Here is a 23317-nt window from a genome sequence, read left to right on the forward strand (position 1 = left end):
TGCCTCTGCAAAAAGGGACAGGGAGAGGTGCAAGAGAGAAAGAGGACACTGCCACTGTAGATCATTGCATCACCCTCTCTTCCCTCCCACTGCCTCGTCCACCCATCCGCCAGTCACACAGCCAAACCTGGAAAGCAGTGGCAGCTGGACAGCAGTGGCAGCAGTGGCCTGGTCTGCCCTCCTGTCTCACCTGCTGCCTCACCTTTCTGACCTGCCAGCCACCTAGCCAGACCTAGATCTTTCCAGGTCTGGCCAGAGTAAGGCAGTAGCAGGAAAGGGAAGATGGTGCAGTCCTCTATGCTGCCATTGCAATCACCTCCTGGCAACCCTTCCCACGTCTGACTGGGCTGGTGGCGGGCAAGGCAGAGGAAGTCCATTGCTGCAGCTGCTGCCACCTGAAAACTCTTTCTGGTCCATGAGGTGACACCATGAGCTAACCATACTTGCTGATAACAATCCTAGTGACCCCACTACCTTGAGCTACATGGAGAAAAAACAAGATACAACTGTAGGCTGTTGAGGAGTTTTGAATGTGTGAGTTAGATTTATGCATTCTCAATGGTTGGTATTCATATTCACAACTGTGGCACTACTGTCACAACCATAAATATCCTCTCCACACCCCAGTAATCTATCATAACAGTCAACAGTCACACTAAGTGAAAAAGCTCTGTTCTGCTGGCTATTGGGGAACTGCAGGATAAGGTTTCCAGCTCCCTCCCACCAATGATCTGAAGTGTTAGAACAGAAGCAGCACACCTGTCACAAGTCCTCATCACACTATAGATCACTGGTGAGAGGGGGCTGAAAATGTCATCCTACAACTCCCTGATCATCAGCAGAACAGACTTCAGCATGGCTGCTGGCATTTAAGGCAGGTTTGAGGAGTCATGTCAGGAGACAACAACGCAGGTTACACATTCATAACTACAGTATATCTATGATGTAGGATCTCAGCTGTACTGAGCCATTGATTCTGTGAGGCTAAAGTTCAATTCCCCACTTGGCCATGAAATCCACTAGGTGACCTTGGGCAAGTCACATGCTCTCAGCCTCAGGGAAAGGAAATGGCAAACCTCCTCTGAACAAATTTTGCCACGAAAATTCCATGACAGTGTTGGTTTCTGCCCTAAGTCAGAAACAGCTTAAAACAGATGAGAACTGAGTGGTTTGAGTTTCCACACCTGGTTGACAATGCATGATTCCTCTTTGCCCCAGCTCATCTTATCCCTTGCAACAAAACAAGACAACCCTACACATCATGTGGAAATTGGAGCTTCTCTATTGGCATAGGAATACAGCTCTCCCCATATTGATGGATAGCAAACTGCAGCATTTCTCACCATTGGCTATGTTTGGTTACTTGACATCAGGAGGGCCAAATGATTTCCAACCTTGTTCTAAGTGATGCTACATAATGTTCCAAAAGAAAGAAAGAAAAACATCAGGAGTATTTATTCACAGGCATTTTGAGTTTATCACTGTAACATCTTAGTAATGTATCGCTAATGGGCTTACATAAGAAAAAGCCTGGCTGGTTTCATTTCAGGTCAAGATGTAAATAGTGGTTTCAAAACACTTCGTGTTCTGAAGTGGCTGAGAAGTCAGTTCAGTGTGTGGGGACCCGAAGGATAAGTGGATGCTTCCCCCTTGCAGGACAGAGTTAACCTAACTATCCTTTTTGACTCCTTCATGATGTATACATAATTGTATGTCTTTTTCTAAACCAGTCTTGCAAATAAAGCCATACAGAGTTCAAGTTTTTATAAGCCCACATGACTGTCACATGATGATGTTATGTCACTCATGGCACAGCATCAGGTTGAAAGAAATTATGATGATAATGATAATGATAACAACCACAAAATTCGCTTCTGCAGCTGCTGCCCTAAAAATAAGCAAGCAGACATCTCTGCATCTGTTATAAATTGTAGATCCTGCCTTCTAATTGGCTTCAAATAAGGTGAGGGATTCAGGGTTCCAAGCAGGTAGACAGTCGTGCCTTCGTCCAGGATCTGCTATACATTCCATTTGTTTCCATCCTATTCCTCTTCCCTTCTCATTTTTTCCACTACTCCCAGCCCCTACAACAGCACTACATGTGCTTAAAAAGCTCAGTTTATATTGGACAATTATGGGATGGTGTTTGTGTTTCTCTCCTCTCAGGGTTTTCATGCCAAGTGAGACCCAGGCATAGAGGACTCCCAAATCCTAATTCCAGCACTAGGAAGAGCAACAGATGCTCCGACAGCACTTCTCTTTCTAGTGTGTTTTGTGTGCTGTGGTATTTCCTCACCAGTGTTTGCTTGAAGGCTGAAAGCTCTGAGCTACCACAAGGGTTAGCAGGTTAAATATAGGGCTCCTGTAGCTATAATTGTTAGCAGATCCATTGGTGCAAGCCAGTGTGGTGTAGTGGCTTGAGCATTGGACTACAACAGTGAAGACCTGAGTTTGAAACCCTGCTCAACCATGAAAATCCCACTGCATGGCCTTGGATAAGTCATACATTCTCAATCCCAGAGAAAAGCAAACCCGCCTCTGAACAACTCTTACCAAGAAAACTTCATAAAAGGTTCATCTTAGGATTGCTTATAAGTCAGAAATGTCTTTTAGGCACACAACAACAACAGCCTCAACTGCAGGCATAAGACAAGGGAAATAAACAAGAATAGATGAGGCAGTGTACAATCATCTAGAGCAGTGGTTCCCAACCTGTGGGTCGGGACCCCTTTGGGGGTCGAACAACACTTTCACAGGGGTCGCCTAAGGCCATCAGAAAACACATATTTGCATGTAGCCATGAAAATAATTTTATGGCTGGTGGTCACAACAACATGAAGAACTATATTAAAGAGTTGTTGCATTAGGAAGGTTGAGAACCACTGATCTAGAGTTCTCTGTTGTAGGAGGAATATTTCACTGTACCTCAGCTGTTGGCAAGGGGCCTAGGCCTTCCATTTTTAGGGCATCACAATTCAAGAAGGATACTGACAAGCTGGAACACCTCCAGAGGAGGATACCACGAGGAACAAGGTCTCAGAAACCAAACCTTATGAAGAATGACTTAGGGGATTGGATATGTTTAGCTTGGAGAAGAGAAGGCTAAGAGGCGAGATGATAGCCATCTATAAATATCTGAAGGCACATCATGTAGAAACTTGTTTTCTGCTGCTTCAGAACACAAAGCCATAGAGTCGAATTACAAGGAAAGAGATTCTACCTAAACATCACAAAGAATGTCTTTACTCTAAAAACTGCTCAACATTAGAATAGACTGCCTCAGGAGATGGTTAACTTTCCTTCTTTGAGGGACTTTAAATAATGTTTGGATAGGCATTTATCAGGTGTTCAGTAGTCATATATTCCTGCGTGGCAGGGGTTGAACTAGATAGAGTTTGTGACCTCCTCCAGCTCTAAGATTCTGTGATTCTATTATTATTTTATTCCAAAAGCCCTACAATGGGTTAATATTCACATCTCTTGGGTCTCTTTCACACTATACAATTATAGAATATTAAAACCATTTTAACTGTCATGGTTCCATCACATGGGATTCTGGAATATGGCATTTGAGAAGGCACTAGAATTCTCTGGTTGAGAATTCTTAACACCTTACCAAACTACAAATCTCATGATTTAATAGGAGAGAGCCAAGGCACTTAAAACAGCACCAGTGTGCTATAACAGTGTGTATTCAGGGAGAGGAGGGCGAGGAGAGGGTTGATCAGGCAGAGCTGCAACAGGAGGGAAGGGAGGGCCCTGGGGATGCCCGAGAAGGAGGGGCGAGGCCCTTGGGGAAGGGAATAAAAGGTGAGGGAGAGGAGAACGCAGGGAGGAGGTCAAGACATGGAAGAACTGGATGTGGAGTGGCGGTTGGAGCAGGGACAGGGAAGGTAATCAGGAGTCCTGGGAGCGAAGGTCGCCCAGTGACTCTGCTCAGGAAAGGCACAGGCTGTTAAGAGTTGGGCCACACCTAGAGGTAAAACTTCGCGACCCTAAAGAGGAAGGAGACTTTAGGTACCCCCATGAAGGGGAGTGGCGATGGTAAGAGGGAGAAACCCTGGAAGGAGAGTGGTGGGACCTGAAGGCAGAACAGTGGGAGCAGGGTCCTAAACCAGAAGAGAGAGATAAAGCTGAAGTGGAAATCCTGGAGAAGTGCTTCAGTCGGATGGGAGAGTTTGATGAGGAATCTCAATGAAGAAGTTGGAGAACACCTTTGTCTGAGGGTTTTATTTGGGGTGTCGGGACTTGTGACTTAGGTTAAATAAAGTTTGAAGCATCATCCAAGCATGGCTGTGAGTTTGTGAACCAACAACTAGAGTTTTTTTGAGCACACATGGAGCCAATATGTCGCAGGATGTGAACACTCTGCCCACACAGTGCAGTGCAAAAGAGATCTTGGTCCATTGCAGCCAGCTCAGTTCCTTTAGGGTACGGGTGAAGTTTTCTGTTTCACTTTACACTTGCTTGTCCTAAATCTAAGCTGCCTTTTTCTTGTTTATTCCCTCATTTTCAGACCACTTTGCAATCAGTGTTTGTTCTCACCACCTTAAATAATTGAGTGTCATCAGGAAACCTGGCCACCATACTGCCCACCCCAGCTCCCAATCAATTGTGAACATGTTGAAGGGCACTATTCCCAATAGAGATGCCTCCCTGAGTCATCCTCCCTCCAAAGACCCACTTTCCCAGGTCTTTATAGCTGTTGGGATGGAAAAGTACAGGACTGTGCATGCAGAGAGTTATGCTCTACATGTGAAAGCCAGAATCTTAGCCATTAACTGGAGGTTCAGAGATTGCCCAGCCCTAGTTTATTGGTTTTCCAACTTCTGGTTTGCTTTCAATTACAGTTTGATATTACAGGAGTTGATTGTTCGAGTCTTCTGTTGTACACTTCTTTCTTTTTAAAATATCTTTAGCTGAATTTTACTACATCCATTGTGAACAAACAAAAATCAAGAAGCATCAGTATACTATTATCACCCAACAAAGACATTCACTCTACTTCAATCATTAACTTCCCTCCTAACAGCTCTTTTTTGTTATGTTATAAATGCCTTATCTTTTCTTTTACTTTTAACATTAATTCTATCATCTATGTAATGAATGCACATCCCTTACTTATTTACAAAATCTAAAGAATAACAAAAGAATGTCTTGATATCACAGGAGTTGATTGTAGCAGTCTTCTAGTGTATGTTTCTTTCAAAATGTATACTGAAGGTCAATATTTTTTTAAAAAATAATAATAATAATCTACACGCTATTTCTGGTGAGTCTGGACCTCTGTTCAGTTCTGGCTTGACCAAGTAGATTATCAAGAAGACATTTTGAATTTAGGGAAAGAAGAGGTGGGGAGGACAGAAACACTGAAAATCAATTGCAGATGGTAACTGTGTGAGGAATGGCAGACTCAGTTCCAAGATATAAGCTATATTTATACAGTTACAACATAGTAGATTAGAAAAGCTATATGCATAACAAAGAGACTGTCAGCTGTATCTCTTGGAGCAGACAGACAGCAGGGAAAAGGAGAGGAATGCAATGTAATGTCATAAGCTTTTTTCAAAACCTGGAACCTTAGTGGCCAAAGAGGGAATAAAGTACTATAAATGAGGTAGGGTATTAGAATATTTTGGAGAGACAGCTGGAAAGATATCAGATGCTCTATTGACTCTTTGTTGTTTTATGTCTGCAAAAACTTCACAAGGGAACCAAAACCAGATGGTTTGTTTAATGGATAAGGATAAACTACTAGGAAGGCGGAGGATGTACATGACACAAAGTCCACCAAAAAACAGAACTGGGCCTTTCTGTTCTGTGCCTGATCTGCTTCAACTTTCTGGGGTAGAGCTCTATGTTGCCAACTTGCACATTGCTCTGAGTTGTCACATAATAGTTAAAGCTGAGCTATCCTGGCTCATTGTGAGAAACAGTGTACTAGTGCACACATCCAGTTGCATCTTCCTCACTCACATGAATGGGTACACAAACTAAAAATTGAAAGCATGTATCCAAACTCAGACTCCTGGTTTCTTCCACCCAAGCAAGCATACCCCAGCTCTACCCATAGCTATAGCTGAATACATAGCAGTAACATCACCTCCAGCTACAGAATAGAGATGGGTGCTGCTCCATTCCCACCCATTGCAAGCCAATAAATGTGCTGGGAGGGGGAGTTGTAGCAATTAAAAGGTAAGTTGTTAGGGGAAGGTGGAGGACACCTGCCACAGTTCTGCCCAAATGATCTTGTGGTTGTGTGCCTTCACATCATTTCCAACTAATGGTGATGCTAAGGTGAACCTATCATGGGGTCTTCTTGGCAGGTTTTGTTCAGAAGGGGGTTGCCTTTGCATCCCTCTGAGGCCAAGACTTACTGAAGGGGTCTCCTCAGTGGGTCTCCATGGCTGAACAGGGATTCAAATCCTGATCTCCAGAGTAAATGTCCAGCTCCCAAACCAGTACACCACACTGTCTCACACCAATGGCTCTGCTAACACTTAAAGCTACAGGAGCTCTGTCCTGTGTTCAATCTGATAAACCCTGTGGTAGCTCAGACCTCTAGCCCCCAAGAATCCACTTGCAAGGAAGCACCACAGAGCACAAATGGCACACAAGGTAGAGAAACACTGGCGGGATACAAACGGGCAGGGGAAGACGTCTTGGAGGTGTATTCTGCTGAATACGGAGCCTCCAGACCGCCCGCCCCAGGGGCGTGGCTCAGGAGATGGGGCTTCCACATGGGGGGCAGTGAAGACGCCTCACCTGGGGCCGTTTCTGACCCGCAGTTTCCAAACCGCCACCTTGGAGGACGCTGCAAAGAGAGAGGCAGCTTCCTCACGGGCGGCCAAAAACAGGGCTTTTTTTTTCCTTTGCCGGCTGGCGGATGCGCAGCTGCGCAGCTGCAGCGCTAAGCAGCGGCGGCAGAAAGCCTATGGGCACATTTAAAGTGCCCAAGCCCCTTTAAAACTTTTTCCCCCGCTCTGCCCAAGAACAATGGTGGTCTCCTGCCAGCTGGTGATCAGCTGGTGTTGGCATCCTTGTCCACTTGCACTTTGCCAGTGTCACCAGCATCATGGATGCCTCCTCTCCTTTGGTCCCCGCGCTCTTGCTGAATCTGCAATGCACAGCCACAGCTGTCACCGCTGCCACCGCTGTCCCCCTGCCATCCCCCATCACCTCCCTTGTACATATGTAAATATTTACAGTTTTAGCGGTTTTTATTGTTAGGTGAAAATGGCACAGGAATGTGTGTAGGGGCTCACTTTAAAGTCCAAACTTTCCAAGCAGCGCATGCGTACATGTTGCTCTAGGGTTAGGGTTAGGGTTAGGGTTAGGGTTACGAGTCTTAAAATGCGCTGCAGCTGTGCTGCAGCTTCCACACCTGCATGGCAGCTGACGCTGCAATTAAAGCCTGACTGCAAACTGCGCATGTTCCAGGACCCCGACTCATTATGCGACGCAGCAGACACGGAGCTTTTAAATGGGCAACTTAAATTATCAGCGTAGCAATTCTGGCGTACCGGTGCAGCAGCTTACAGACGGAGCTGCGCAGCTGCGCATCAAACGGAAAAGAAGTGGAGAAAAGCAGCACCTTTTTAATGCCGCTTCTTCCCGCTTGGGGCGTGCGGGGGGCGTGTTCATGGCGGCATTCAGGTAAGGCCCGTCTGAAGGCTCTACCTTCATGACGTCATGAATACACCCCTTTTTGCCCGTCTGTATCCCGCCACTGTTTCAGTCATGATAGGGGCCATTTTAATCTAAAAAAATCCCCCTCCTTGTAGCAGCAAGCTCACGGCAATCCAACACCATCACAGAAGTCACATGGGCAAAATAAAGTCACTGACACCCCACCAAAAAAAAAAAAATAAGTATTCTCCCCCACAAATAATCTTTCCTCCCACCTCCAACTTTCTGTCATTGCAGAGAGTGAAACATTGCATTCCCTTGGTAGTGACCTGACCCTTTTCTTCAGATGCCTAAACTGCATTTCTAAATGCTCAACTGAAGTTTTAAGTTACAGCAGTGCCAGAAATTTGAAGACTGAAGGAAAATTAAATTGGAGTGGGGGACAGAATTCTTATTTGGGAGGTAATGCCCTGATATTCTCCCTACATAACTTAGCCTCTAAGCAAAGAGGAGAAGCAACCAATAGGGAAGACAGTCTGGCAGACAGAAGTCACTATCCCCAAGAAAACATAGTGGAAATGACTGTCTTTCCCAGAAGATTAGGGCCAGAGGTGAAAGGGATGCAGAAAGAGATGCAAAAAAGGCAGGACAGTGGGTGTGTCCTCTAGGATGCTTTTTGTGGCCCTCAACCTCTCCAGATTCTCTAGTCTTCTCATTTACTGGGCCCCCAAAAGGTCAATTGCCTCTTCTAAAAGCCTCCAGAAATGGCGACTCAACTTTTGAAGATTATAGGACCCTGCCGCACTGTGTAACATTTTAAAAACACTGGTTCAGAAGGGGACTTCCAAGCATTTTCCGCTTCTTTGTTTTCTGGCAGTCCATGTGGTCCTCATATGGTTCCAGGAGCAGAAAAAGGCTGTCAGAGCTGCAAAAGTTACTCAGCTCTCAACTAGGAACTGCTTAACCCCTGCAGCACCCCCAAATGTGTCTCTTGGACATCACATGGAAAACATTTCTAAATATCCACAGCTACAAGAAGTTATTTCTTGATGTGAGGGCATTAAAAGTATACAGTCGCCCCTCCTAACTCGCAGACCTGGATCCGTGCCCTCAAATATCTGCGGAGGGGTGACCTCCACTATTTCCAATGGTTTGCATGCCTGGCGCATGCTATGATGCTTGAATATGCGCAAGCCTCCGTTTTCATGGGAGGAGGGGTCCGGAATGGATTCCCTGTGAAAATGGAGGACCAACTGTATACAGAGACACAAGCAGCTCATTTCTAGGATTCTGGGAGTTGTAACTCCCAAGTAATAACTTCTCAAAGCAATGCCAAATCTAAGGTCCACAGACAGTACTGGGCTAAATGGACACATTATATGATAGGACATAAAACAGTATTCTATGTTCTAGAAGTTGCACTCCAAATAGTAACATTTCCCCAACCAGAGAATGTCTGATATCACACACACCACAATCCACAGGCTGCCTTGCAGCAAAGATTTAATAGCAGAAACTGTGTGGTGAGGTCTCAAATGGCCAAGACTTCATTACTTTTACAAAGTACACTGGCGAATATTTATTAGTGCAACATGAAGTATTAGCATCAATAATTAAAACCTGAACTAAATAAACCCAGCTAAAAGGGCCTTTGCTAATGCAGCAGGATTGTGCAGTACAAAGCGGCTACATGACTGGAAGCCTGAGCAATGTTCCAGGAGGGCTAGAGCGGAGAGTTTGAGTTCCTACGAACACCAACAGATGCAAGAAACAAACCATCTTTGCCATCCTTTTCCCACATGCAGGCCCTGCAATGGACAAATACACACACACTTTGAGGATGCAGGTGTTACAGGAGGGTACATTAGAAGAAACATCTTGATGGTAAGGGCAGTTTAGCTATGCAACCAAAAGAGGTAGTGGAGTCTCCTTCTTCAAACATCTTCAAAAAGAGTCTGGACAGCCACTTGCTGAGGGTGCTCTAGCTGGAGATCCTGCATTGAGCAGAAAGTTGGATTCAATGGACCATGAGCCCCCTTTCAACTCTATGATTCTATATGTCCCCATTAGGCTCACTGTGACCATCATCACCGCCATCACAATGCACATCATGGATTCATTTCTGTTGTACTTTTTTCTCCTGAACTTGGGACTCAAGGTGCTTAACAAAAATTAAAGTGAATATAAATAAAAACATATACCAAGACATGGGCAAAAACATACAAAAGGTTAATGTTAGTTAAAAAGCAATTAAACTATCAGTAGAATTAACACCATGGAAAACAAATCCATGAAACAGTAAAACTTCACACTGTTAAAATCCCTTGTCCTTGCTGTCCATTCCTAAATGGTTCTCAGAGCAGAAACATTTTCACTTGCTATTGTAAGGCCTGCAAATGGGGACATCCTAGCTTACTTAGGGAGGGAGTCCCCCAGGTTGGGAGCAGCCACCCTCTCCCATGATCCTACCAGATGTGCCTGTGAAGGAACGGGGACCAAGAGAAGGAAAGATCTCAGAATCTGGGTAGGCTCATATAGATACAGTTTCTTCAGGTAGATCTCAGCTATATATTATTCTAATACCACAAGACTGGGACCACTGATAATACTAAGATGACCAGATGAACCAAGGACCATGGCATGTTGAAGATAGATTGGCTTCTACTAGTAAAGATCTGAATAGCTTTCAGGAAACAGATGCTGCTTTCTGACTCCCATTCATTTAACAATTGCAAGAAATCTTGCCCTCCTTGCAAATCCCAAATGATGAAAGGAGAAAGAAAGGGAACCAGAGTTGGACTGACAATAAAAGACCGCAAGCTCATTTCTAATACTACAAATGAGTGGCAGCGGGAGGGGGGGGGGATTCACTTCAGGTTTATCTATGCATTTAAAATCCCATGTTGCTTCCATTATAGGAACTAAGATGTAAGTTCAAACAAAATTCATGCACGTTGAGTATTCCTTATCGAGAATTCCAAAATCCAAAATACTCCAAAATCCTAAATTGTCCACATGGGTGGCTGAGATAGTGGCCCCTTTGTTTTCTGAGGTTTCATGTACCCAACTTTTGTTTCAGTCAACAAATTATTAAAAATATTATGTATAAAATTATCTACAAATTATGTTTATAAGGTGTATATAACATATAAATGAACCTCATGTTTAGACTTGGGCCCCACCTCCAAGATATCTGATCTATATGCAAATATTCCAAAATCTGGGGTGGAGGGAATCCAAAATCCATAACACATCTGATCACAAGCATTTCAGATAAGGGAGACTCAACTTGTAGTGTCTTTCAAGTCTAGGTTAAAACCCACAGCAGATTCACTATTCCAATAACACAGGAATTACTAACTGCCATTGCTATAAATATATTTCTAAACTGAGAAAGCATATCCTGAGAGACCCCCTGTACCTTAATCCTGAGATTTTTTTTAAAAGCAGATTTTCCACCTGAACAAATGCATCATCTCACATCCCATGTGAAAAAACAAAAGAACAAAAACAGCATGCCTTGCACCTTGCTTAAAATCCAGCACCAGTGACAGCTTCTCCATCAAAGTCACTAATTCGCGTCTACTGTATGTCAGCCATTCAGTTATGAATATGCCTTCATTCAGGAACAAAAGTATCTGTCTATTCCTGCTGCCTCATCAATTTGCAGTGCCAAAATTGGCTCAGCCATTAGATTCACAATAATCCACTGGCATTTCTACTTATCTGTTTAACCATTTCTATTCCACTCTGCATTGTGAAATTTCTGGGGGGCATACAATTAGAACAATTTAAGCAATTTAAACAATTCCAGACTAAAAACAATAAAATTGATTAATGAAGATCACATCATATTAAACAGAGCACCAGGGTGATCTGTTTTTCAGACAGTAAAAATACGCCAGGTAAAATCTGGCCTGAATCTTTGTTGTTCACATGCATTTTGAATGCATCTGGGGGTCACGCTGCCAAACCCCCCACTTAAGCAGGGCCATTCGATGTCAGATTTCCCCCCCCAAGTTTTTCTAAAAGATTTGGATTCTGGGCTGTGTGAACAATCAATGCAAATAGACCCGGGATAAATCAGGACAAAACTCTACAGGCCTTGAATGTGCTTCAAATACATTCTCATCATCGATGCCATCTATATTTGAATGCTGGCACGTGTGAGCAACTGAACTTGCAAAGATGCACACAGATGTGGTTCCATGGTGTGAATAACAAACCCAGAATGTGTGAATGATATCATTTGCATAGTTGTGCTAAAAACAACATGTGAATGATGGGAAAAGGCAAAAAAAACCCAGCCAAAAGCATGCACAGATACACTTAGAGCCAGCATGATATAGTGGTTTGAGTGCTGGACCAGGATGACAGGAGGTGAGTGTTTGAATCCTTGCTCAGCTATGGAAACCCAGTGCATGACCTTGGTCAAATCACACACTCTCAGCCTCAGAGGAAGGCAATTGCCAACAAAACCCTATGATAAGGTCACCTTAAGATGGAGGCTGTGTCTTCACTTGCCACATTATTCTGTGTGCTCCTAGAGTATTCTGGCCCTGAATTCCACCCACCCAACCCCAACCAGCTCTCTCTGCTGCAGGTTTTCAACTCTTCAATGAGCAATGGACAGCTGCCTTCTCACACTGTCCCTATTCATTGCCCAGAGCTGCTGCTGAGGTCAGAATGAGGCACTAGTCATGTTATCAACACCGAGTGCTTTGCTCTAACCTCAGAATGACTTGTGCCCAGAATGCCAGTGTCGGGCAGCTTGCAGGGACCACAAGTGAAACAGCCATCATCGTCACTGCAAAAAGAGCAGAAAACCCGAAGCAAAAGGTGGGTTATTTAAATCCAGATTGTTGGGGGGGGGGGCACAAAGCCCTGAATTGGGTCCAGGCATTGTGAAGACAGTCCAGACCCAATTTAGGATTTTGGCCCTGCATCATGTAAACAGGGCACAGTAAATCACCCATGCAGACAAGCACAGAGATGACCTGAAGCCAATAACAACCACAATGAACATGTACATTTTAAAAAAAAAACAACAATTATGCCCCAAAGTCTTTAATAAGAAAAAACTTTTTTTTTTAACTTTGGTATCTAGATGAAGCCAACATCTATGTGTACATCTACAGCGCTTCATAAATAAAGCTTAATAAAGCTTAATAATAATAATAATAACAACAACAACAACAACAACTTTGGTATCAAGCAGTCTTGGCAAGAGGTGGATTCCATAAACAGGGAGCCACAGTAAAGAAGACCCTTCCCCAACCCCTTAGCAGAACAACAACAACAACAGCAACAACTATTTTAAACATATGCCTGCCTGCCATTTTTCCATGTGAACAACATGTGTGTTGTGGGGGGAAGAATCTAGCTTGAACTACAAAACTAAGTAGTAATAACAAAAAACAAACCCTGAAACAACCACAAAATGTGAGTAGCACCCAGTTGTCCTCACAGAAAGCCAAACTGAAATCTAGTCTTTCAGGACAGCACATCTTATGAATCAGATCGAAACTGGTCAACAAGGCAGGGCAGAAGATGGGGCTCTTAAAATGGATATCAGACCTGGACAACCCAGGGTTGGCACAGTGCTTGCCAATCACAGGGGCCAAAGTTGCACTGCCTTTAACAGGAACAGGTTCCCAGGAAACCTGGGCTGCTGCCACATTGCAGAATTAATGCCATTTGACACCACTTTAACTGCCGTGGCTCAATGCTACAGAATTCTGGGATTTCTCATTTTGTGAAGTATCTCGCCTTTTCTGTCAGAGAGCTCTGGAGCCACAGCAAACTACAAATCCCAGGATTCCATAGAACAGAGCCATGACAGTTTAAGAAGTGTCAAACGGCATTAATTCTACAATGTAGTAGCAGCCCTGGTGGCAGCTCTCCTGTTTTTTGACAGGTACATCTGCAAAAGCTTGCAACCAATCTCAAATTTTAGACACCCCCAGTAACCAAAAGCCCTTAACAGAATATCGCTGTGGTCAAGACCAACTCTCGCATTCATGTATGAAAACTGAATTCTTCAACATTTATATCTTACCCAGCTGACCAAAATTAGCATATTTGGTATACTGTGATCTGCTCCTGACTGCTATTGAAAAGGTCAAAACTATGGAAAGCACCAAAACATACTGGAATATTTGCTTAGGGCTACCCGCTATATCACCAGGCATTCTCCACATCCTTTCAAACCTATCTTCAGAGACCTTAAGGTCTAGACACTTGTGCTGTTTTTTTTAAAGGGGGGGGGCACTGTTTTTCAGGATGCTGTTGTTGTTTTTTTCACACCACACTCTACATTCACTTTATCCTCCCTTCTTTAAGAAGCCTCTAGACTTGCTGGGAAGATGAGCAACACAGAATCAACCACATCCCTTTAATTGTCTGTTGCACAGATGAGTCACCTTTGCTGCTCAAAATCATTTCTCATTTTGATTCAGCCTACTTTAACTTCCACACAGTGAATTCCTTTCCCTGCCCTCCTTTATACACCAGATATTGCATCTTTTAGCATCTGATCCTTTCACCTCAAGAGACAGATATTTCTCTTCTCTTAAGGCTATTTCAGGCTGGCTTGAGGGTAAACAGCCAGTTGTAACACACCAACAATTTATCTTCCCACATACTTGTTATGACCACAAGACACCCAGATCAACTTGTGGCAGACCACAGGCTTCTTAACCATGCTAAAAGTCTTTGTTTCAGGTCATTTCATCCCAAATTCTGCACACTGCAGCCTCAAATATTCAGCAAAATGTTTCATTTTAGTAACTATAAATGCCTGGCAGATAATCAATGGCCTCTGATATCATAGAAAACCTCCATATACAGCCTAGTAATGTTAGATGGAGATACCGCTCGCTGGCAGAATATTCATTAGCCACAATATCAGGTGAACATCCATATACAAGTGCAGTATACCTAGAAGTAATGGATAGAAAGAGCACAACTTCTGTGCCCTGTTTGCATTTAGTAGGCTTTTGTCAGAAATCAGACACTGACCTAAAAGTACTCTTAATGTGATCTATAGTTTTTAAAAAGCATCATACCTTTTTTTTTAAAGCAAATTTAATTCATCTACATTTTTAAATGGAGAACTGAGAATGGTCAGTGTCTCATTTTAAAAACAAATACAGTATGAACATTTCATAATTTGGTGGGGCTCTTTGAGCTGAGCTAAGACCACATTTTGAACATATTTGATGTCATAAACAACCAAAAGGGCAGAGCCGAGAAAACATGTCTTTCCACTGTTGATTCTGAAAGCAGCAAAGGAACTGATGTTGTTATTGTCATTATGTTCAAAGGTTGTTCCCGGAGAAATTCTCCATGTGTTTCTTTTTTTCCTGCTGACAAAAAGTTTCCACAAGGCTCCTACCGAGGCTCACGGATCAGAAAACACGGCTGTTTCTATGGCAAATTCTCCCTAACACCTTGAGTGCTTTAGACTTTCAGCAAAACATGTTCTCTTACATGTGACCAAGATAACATGACGTTATCACAAGCTTCCCATCTTGCACCTGTAAATCTCTCAAAGGCTCGCTATTTCGGAGGTAAATAACACTACATTCTACTACAACAAAGCACATCAATCCATCATCTTGGCAACTTTCCCCTTGCAAGAAAAGGAGATGAGTGGAAAGAACTGGAAGGGTGGATGAGCAAATCATCTACTGCCTTTAACACCGCACCAAGAGACACCCTAAATTATATCTAGCTGTCTGCTACTACAAAGAAAATTCCTATTAGTGTTTTTTCGTCCCATTTAATTTTTCAGAGGTTTTGCAATGTGTGTGCTCATAAATCGGGATTTCAGGTTTTGCAAGAATTCAGTGCTCTGAATGCATTTCTCATTTGTATGCACTCCCTAGGCTACAAAAAGACAACACTTTCTTCGAAGCAGCCCTCAGAAGAGCCAGCGCTCAGGCAGTATTCCTTGAAAGGCATTCATGGCTTGTCAGTCACAACCACATTGTGAGATAGATGCGTGTAGGACACCACATTTGACCCAGCCTTCTCCAGCAGCACATTCCCTTGTGATGTTAGCAGAGATGTTTCAAGCATAAAGCGCCAAGGCAGCCAAGATGGGTCTGAAGATCTGTGTCTCTGAGCAACAGACTTGTTCAGAGAGCCAGGATCAACAACAGTTCCCTGTTCGGTACATGGCACACAGCCCCGTAATGTGCAAAATGGGGCCAGACCAGCAGAGCTCTCCATTCCAATATCTACAACACCTTTATTTTAAGATTGTTCAAATATTTCAAACAAGGAAGGCTTTCAGCTTCTCCAGAATCCCAAAGTGTCTGAGGTCAGCTGGGGAGTGAATCCATTCTGGGTGTGAGTCCAAAAGGATACTATTCTGAAGACAGTATTCAGAAACTTGGAGGACGCCTTTAAAGTTCAGATTCATGCCCAGAGTCCATTGACAGGGACTCCTGAGTCTATTCTGGGTTCAGCACCTTGGACAGCTCTTTCAAAGTTTAGAGTGATACCTAGGATAGTTTCATGGCCCCCATTGACATGGGAGTCACCAGCCATCACTGAGGACTAGGACCTTCAGGCTGAAGCCAGAGGGAAACAGTTCCTCCCTTTCCAAAAAAGCCAGATATTTTGGATATGGCTTCTGGAAGAAGAAAAAGGATTCCAGAGACTGTAAGATACTGTGTTGTTTGTAATGCTTTAACAGCCCTAAAAAATGGTCTGCAGGGGGGTCTTGTAGCACCTTGGAGACCAACTGTGCATTTGCACTAACTGTGGATCCTAAAAAGTGGTATGCAAAGAGGACTTGTAACATAAAGTCGAAGGCCACAGATGCTGGCGAAACGTCAGAAAGAAACTCTATTAGAACATGGCCACATAGCCTGAAAACCCCACAAAAAAACTAAGGACTTGTAACGCTTCTGAGACTAACTGTACCTCCTAAACAAATGGCATGAAAAGGGGACTTGTAGCACCTTTTGAGACCAACTATACATCTTTAAAAAACGGGGGATCAAAGGAATCTTGGAGCACCTTTGAGACTGTATGCAAAGGGATCTTGGAGCACCTTTCAAGACTGTGTTTCCTTTAAAAAATGCTATGGAAAGGGATCTTGTTGTCTCACCTTGGAGACTACCTGTCCATTTACACTAACAGTCCACTCTTTGAAAATGGTACCCAAAAGGACCTTGTGGCACCTTTAAGCCTACCTTTGCACCAAACTTTGCACGTCCTAAAAAAAATGGCATGCAAAGAGGACCTGTTACACCTCTGAGACTAACTGTGCATCCTTTTAAAAAAAGAATGGTGTGTAAAGGGATCCTGTAGCACCTTGGAACCCACCAGACCATTCGCACTAACTGTGCCTCCTAAACAAAGGGCAGGCAAAGGGGACTAGTAGCACCTTTGGAGACCAACTGGGCAAACTTTTGAAAAGGGGGGTGGGGGATGGAAAGGGATCTTGAGACTGAACTGCATCCTTTAAAAAAATGGTATGCAAAAGGAACCTGTAGCCCCTCTGAGATGGTGTCCTAAACGAATTGTATGCCCCTTTTGAGACTGTACTTCCTTTAAAAAGATGGCATGGCAAGGGATCCTGTAGTACCTTGGAGTCTACCTGGGCATCCTAAAAATGGCTTTAACTGCCCTGGCTCAAGGCTTTGAAGTTCTGGGAGTTGGAGTATGTTGTGGCCCACAACATACTCCAACTCCCAGAATTCCAAAGCCTTGAGTCAGACAAGAGTTCAAGCGGTGCCAAACTGGGTTATTTCTCCAGTGTGGATGCAGCCCAAGACAGGAGCCTGCCCCCCCTTCCTCCCCCTGGATCCCGGGCCCCGGACTCACACGAAGGCGTGGTAGAGCAGGGCCCATCCTCTGGGCCTCTCGAGGGCGTCGTAGATGAGGGTCTGGCTCCGCCGGTACTGGAGCTGGTTCCTGGGGGCCGGGCGGCGGCTGAGGGGGCTCTTGGCCAGGAGGCCCAGCCCTTGGGGCCCCGTCCTCCGGAGGACCCCCTCTTCCTCCTCCTCCTCTTCTTCCTCCTCGGCCCCCAGGGCCCCTTCCAAGAGGAGGGCCCCGTCCTTGTCGGCCCCTTGCTCCAGGTCCCCCGCCAAAGAGAGGGGCGCCTTCCTCTCCTGCTCACCCCTGGCTCCCCCTCCCGAGGCCGCCCCTAATGCCCCCTCAACGACCACCACTGAGCCCCTGCCAGGAGCAGCAGCAGCAGCGGGAGCAGCAGCGGGAGAGGGGCTGGGGGCTCTCCCTCCTCCTGCCCCCGCAGCCGCTGCCTTTCGGGACTTGAGTCCCATCTCCTGCCCTGAGGGTCCCGGCGAGGGGTGAGCAAGGGGGGAGCAGGAGCAGGGGCAGCAGCCGCGAGGAACCTAAGGCCATGGTCTGGGACCCAGGCTGGGAGGGAGGGAGGGGGAGAAGGGGACAAAGGGGAAGGGAAAGGGAAAGGGGAGAGCAGGGACCCCCAAAAAGGAGAAGGGAGAGGGAGAGCAGGGACCTAAAAGGATGAAGAGAAGAGGGAGAGGGAGAACGAGGAGGAAAAGGGAGAGCAGGGACCCCAAGAGGAAGAGAGGAGGAGGAGGAGGAGGAGAGAAAGAGGACCAAAAGGGGAGAGCAGGGACCTCCAAGGGAGGAGGAGGGAGAGGGGGAGCAGGGACCTCAAAAAGAGGAAGAGAAGAGGAGGGAGGGGGATCGGGAGGGGACCCTAAAAGGAGGAGGAAAGGAGGAGGACCCCCTCCCAAAAGGAGGAAAATGGGGGAGCAGGGAACCCAAGAGGAAAAGGAGGAGGGAGGGAGAGAGGGAGTGGAAGAAGGGGGCTGAAAGGGGCGAGCAGGCACCTCAAAAGAAAGCAGAGGGGAGGGAGGGAGAGCGTTAGGGGAGCCTAAAGAGGGGGAGAAAGGGGAGAGCAGGGCCCCAAAAGGAAGAAGAGGAGGAGGAGAGAGGGAGAGCAGGGACCCCAAATGGAGGAGGAGGAGGAGAGAAGGAGGAGGGCAAAGGAAAGGAAGGCAATCACATCCTCTGTCAAGTCATGCTGGAGGCGGCGGGGAGATGCTGCTGCTGCTGCCTCTGAGGCTTAGAGCGGAGGAGGAGGAGGAGGAGGCGAGGAGCGCCACACCTGGAGCAGGCAGCCAGGAGCCGGGCATCTCCGGAGAGCGGGGCTCCTCCGCCTTCCCTGCTGCCGCCGCCTGGCTCCGCCCAGCCTGGCCTCACCCTCGGCCCTGGAGCCCCCTCCTCCTCCTCCTCCTCCTCCTCCTGCTCTGCCTCTGAATGGCGTCATGAGGGAGGGAGGGAGGGAGGGAGGAGTGAGGAGGCCAGCAGGTGCCCCGCGGCCCCTCCAGCATCTGCCTTTGCCACCTCTGGCCTCTGCCATTCCCCTGCCTCCCTTGAAAAGGCTGAATGGATAGGGGAAGGGGGCTCAAGGGAAGGAATCCTAGGGCCAGAAGGGATCCCAAGGGCCCTCCGGTCCAACCCCCCCTTCTGCCATGCAGGAAATCTCAGTCAAAGCACTCCCGACAGATGGCCGCCTAGCCTCTGCCTAAGGACCTCCAAAGATGGAGACTCTGGCACCCTCCGAGGGAATGTCTTCCACTATCAAACAGCTCTTACTGTCAGGAGGTTCTTCCTAATGTTGAGGTGGAACCTCTTTTCCTGTAGCTTGCATCCATTGTTCCCTATTCTAGTCTCTGGAGCAGCAGAAAACAAGCTTGCTCCCTCCTCAATATGACATCCCTTTAAGTATTTAAACAGGGCTATCATATCACCTCTTAACCTTTTCTTCTCCAGGCTAAACATCCCCAACTCCCTAAGTCTCTCCTCATAAGGCAGATCATTAAACAGAGAGTCTGTGAACATCTAGAAGGCAATGCCATAATCACAAAAAGTCAACATGGGTTTCAGAGAAAGAAGTCATGGCAGACAAATCTGATCTTTTTCTTTGATAAAATTACCAGCTTGGTAGATGAAGGGAATGCTGTGGATATAGTATATCTTGATTTCAGTAAGGCCTTTGACAAGGTTTCCCATGACATTCTTGCATACAAGCTTGTAAAATGTGGGCTAGACAAAGTAACTGTTACATGGATTTGTAACTGGTTGACTGGCCGAACCCAAAGGGTGCTCAACAATGGCTTCTTTTCATCCTGGAGAGAAGTGACCAGTGGGGTTCCACAGGGCTCTGTCCTGGGCCCAGTGTTATTCAACATCTTTATCAATGACCTGGATGACAGAATTGGGAGCATACTTATCAAATTTGCAGATGACACCAAATTAGGGGGAATAGCTAATACCCCAGAGGACAGGATCAAGATTCAAAATGACCTGAATAGACTAGAAAGCTGGGCCAAAGCTAACAAACTGAAATTCAACAGGGAGAAATGTAAGGTATTGCACTTAGGGCGGAAAAATAAAATGCACAGATATAGGATGGGTGACACCTGGCTGAATGAAACTACGTGTGAAAGGGATCTAGGAGTCCAAGTAGACCACAAGTTGAACATGAGTGAACAGTGTGATGCGGCAGCTAAAAAGGCCAATGCTATTTTAGGCTGCATCAATAGAAGTGTAGTGTCTAGATCAAGAGAAGTAATAGTGCCACTGTATTCTGCTTTGGTCAGGCCCCACCTAGAATATTGTGTCCAGTTCTGGGCGCCACAATTCAAAAAGGACATTGAGAAACTGGAGCGTGTCCAAAGGAGGGCGACAAAAATGGTGAAGGGTCTGGAAACCATGCCCTATGAGGAACGACTTAGGGAGCTGGGGATGTTTAGCCTGGAGAAAAGAAGGTTAAGAGGTGATATGATAGCCCTGTTTAAATATTTGAAAGGATGTCATATTGAAGAGGGAGCAAGCTTGTTTTCTGCTGCTCCAGAGAACAGGACCCGGAACAATGGATGCAAGCTACAGGAAAAGAGATTCCACCTGAACATTAGGAGGAACTTCCTGACAGTAAGGGCTGTTCGACAGTGGAATGCACTCCCTCGGAGGGTGATAGAGTCTCCTTCCTTGGAGGTCTTTAAACAGAAGCTGGATGGCCATCTGTCAGGGATGCTTTGAATTGGATTTCCTGCATGGCAGGGGGTTGGACTGGATGGCCCTAGTGGTCTCTTCCAACTCTATGATTCTATGATTCTATGATTCTATGATTCCAGACCATTCACCATTTTGGTTGCCCTCCTCCAGACTCATTCCAGCTTCTCAGCATCCTAGTTCGTTTGCTATTTTCATTATTTTTTAATTAGTCTTTTAAAATTTTCTTTAAAAATCTTACTAAGTTTTCACTTTCAACCCAGAGAACTACACTCATCCTCCACATTTGCGCCTTGAACTTTCACAGATTTGATTATTCGTGGATTTTATGAATATGTTCTCTCTAGGAATAATGTCTAGGTCCTCCAGCACAACTCTATGGTCAAATTTAAGCAAAGGTCGCACTGGAGGACCTAGAGATTCCTAGAGGGAACACTCTGCTAGGCCTTTGAAGCTCCTCCAGCGCATTTATGTGGTCAATGTTTGTCAGATGTTGACCAGAGAGTTGGACAGGAGGACCTAAATAAAATAATACATAAAACTTCTATTTTTATCCCACTTTTCTGTGACGAGACAATCAAAGCGGCTCACAACATATTAAAATATCATGTCCCCAATCCCCCCCCCCCCCATGGTTCCTAGACAGGTGTTCTCTCAGGTAAAAACATAGTGTTTTGTTATTTGCATTTTTTCCACATTCACGAGGGTCCTGTGCCCCTAAACCCATCGAATGTGGAGGGACAAGTGTATGTACATACTTATACATTTATGCTCTGTGTATGGCATTGTCATTTAAAGGTATCATTTTAATTTTGCTAGTTGTTTACATCACAAGTGTTGCCATTCCATCCAGTGTTATACAGGAATCACAGTTTATGGTTGACATCAGTACAATAAACGTTCCTCAGGATTCTGTCTGGTGTGGGGAGGAAGGAGGTCAATGGGGTGGTGATACCGTGAGTTACCACACTGTGTGACGCCAATCCTAGAGACACCACTGCTTCTACAAGCAATGTCTTTCCAGAGCTTGCCTTTAGTTGGCATTATTCTTCAAAAAGGACATTGAGAAACTGGAGCGTGTCCAGAGGAGGGCGACTAAAATGGTGAAAGGTCTGGAAACCTTGCCCTATGAGGAACGACTCAGGGAGCTGGGGATGTTTAGCATGGAGAAGAGGAGGTTAAGAGGTGATATGATAGCCCTATTTAAATATTTGAAAGGATGTCATATTGAGGAGGGAGCAAGCTTGTTTTCTGCTGCTCCAGAGAACAGGACCTGGAACAATGGATGCAAGCTACAGGAAAAGAGATTCCACCTCAACATTAGGAAGAACTTCCTGATAGTAAGGGCTGTTCGACAGGGGAACACACTCCCTCGGAGTGTAGTTGAGTCTCCTTCCTTGGAGGCCTTTAAGCAGAGACTAGATGGCCATCTTTTGGGGATGCTTTAATTGGATTTCCTGCATGGCAGGGGGTTGGACTGGATGGCCCGGGCGGTCTCTTCCAACTCTACGATCCTATCATTCTATGATTCTGGATAAGAAGCATGTCTAGCCTCTTGAATGAGTTGCCTTTGTCTAGGGGTGCAGCTTCTGGAGTCCCAAGGATTTGTACAATAAGCATTCCTTCTCCATGGCATGGTATGGGAAGAGGTCAGTGGGTTGGGGGCTAACACAATAGGTTACCACACCAGCTGACACCAGCCCTAGTGATGCCACTGCCTCCTCCTCCTCTTCCCCCAAATCCGCCAGACTGCTCCTAGCCCATAGTATCACTAGGGTTGGCATCATGGATTCATCTTTCCACCACTATTCCATTGATCAACTCCCATACCACACTACGCAGAAGCTACAGTGCTTTTTGTACTAATGTGACCTGTATATCACTGAATATAATAAGAGTTGTGACCTAAACAACATAAACAACTAGCATTGTTAAATTATACCTTTAAGTTACAATCTGGTAACCTTACTCCAGTGGCATTGCTAGGATCAGTACACAGCCTAAATATATTTACATTTACATGGGTGTCAGCCTGCCCCCATTCAGAAGAGGGCTGAGGATCCCATGGACAGTCAAAAAACCAAACAAATTTGTCCTAGACCACCAGATCAAGCCAGAAATCTCCCTGGAAGCCAATATGACAAAACTGAAGCTGTCATACTTCGTTCAGACACATCATGAGAAGGGAGGACTCACTGGAAAAAACAATAATGCTAGGAAAGGTGGAAGGAAGTAGAAAGCGAGGAAAGCCGCATGCTAGATGGATGGACTCTAATAGGGAGATCACAGGTATGACTTTATAGGAATTAAGTAGAACACTGGGAGACAGAGAGTCTGGGAGATGCCTCATCCACAGGGTTGCCATGGCTCAGGATTGACTTGAGGGCAGTTAACAACAACAACAACAACAAAATACACACACACACACACACACACACTGACCACCTCCCATACTATACAATACAGAACCCTTAGTAATCTTGTCTTTTCTTTTTTTGTACTAGTGTTACTCCTAAAATGTCATTCCCATCTGTCACTGAATGCAATAGCCATAGTGTGACACATGTGATATGACCAACTAGCAAAATTAAAGTTATACCTTTAAATTACAAGAGTATACACACAGCTTGAGTGTATTTATATGTGTATAGTTTCATGTGGTTGA

The 23317-nt window shown here is 45.3% G+C and overlaps 1 protein-coding gene across 2 annotated transcripts in view; it reads right to left on the minus strand.

The window, feature by feature from the left end:
• KCNQ3 (potassium voltage-gated channel subfamily Q member 3) overlaps window positions 1-18035 on the minus strand; it is a 188625-nt gene extending 170590 nt beyond the window's left edge. For both annotated transcript variants that reach the window (XM_089517979.1, XM_089517978.1), the window contains exon 1: window positions 17470-18035. In XM_089517979.1, the coding sequence (XP_089374105.1) occupies window positions 17470-17927 (458 nt within the window). In that variant the 5' untranslated portion in view covers window positions 17928-18035. The remainder of the gene's footprint in view (window positions 1-17469) is intronic.
• Window positions 18036-23317: the final 5282 nt, after the last annotated feature.

This window comes from Sceloporus occidentalis, unplaced genomic scaffold (genome assembly GCF_023333645.1).
Source record: "Sceloporus occidentalis isolate IW3139 unplaced genomic scaffold, rSceOcc1.0.p SCAF_3, whole genome shotgun sequence".
Lineage (NCBI taxonomy): Eukaryota > Metazoa > Chordata > Lepidosauria > Squamata > Phrynosomatidae > Sceloporus > Sceloporus occidentalis.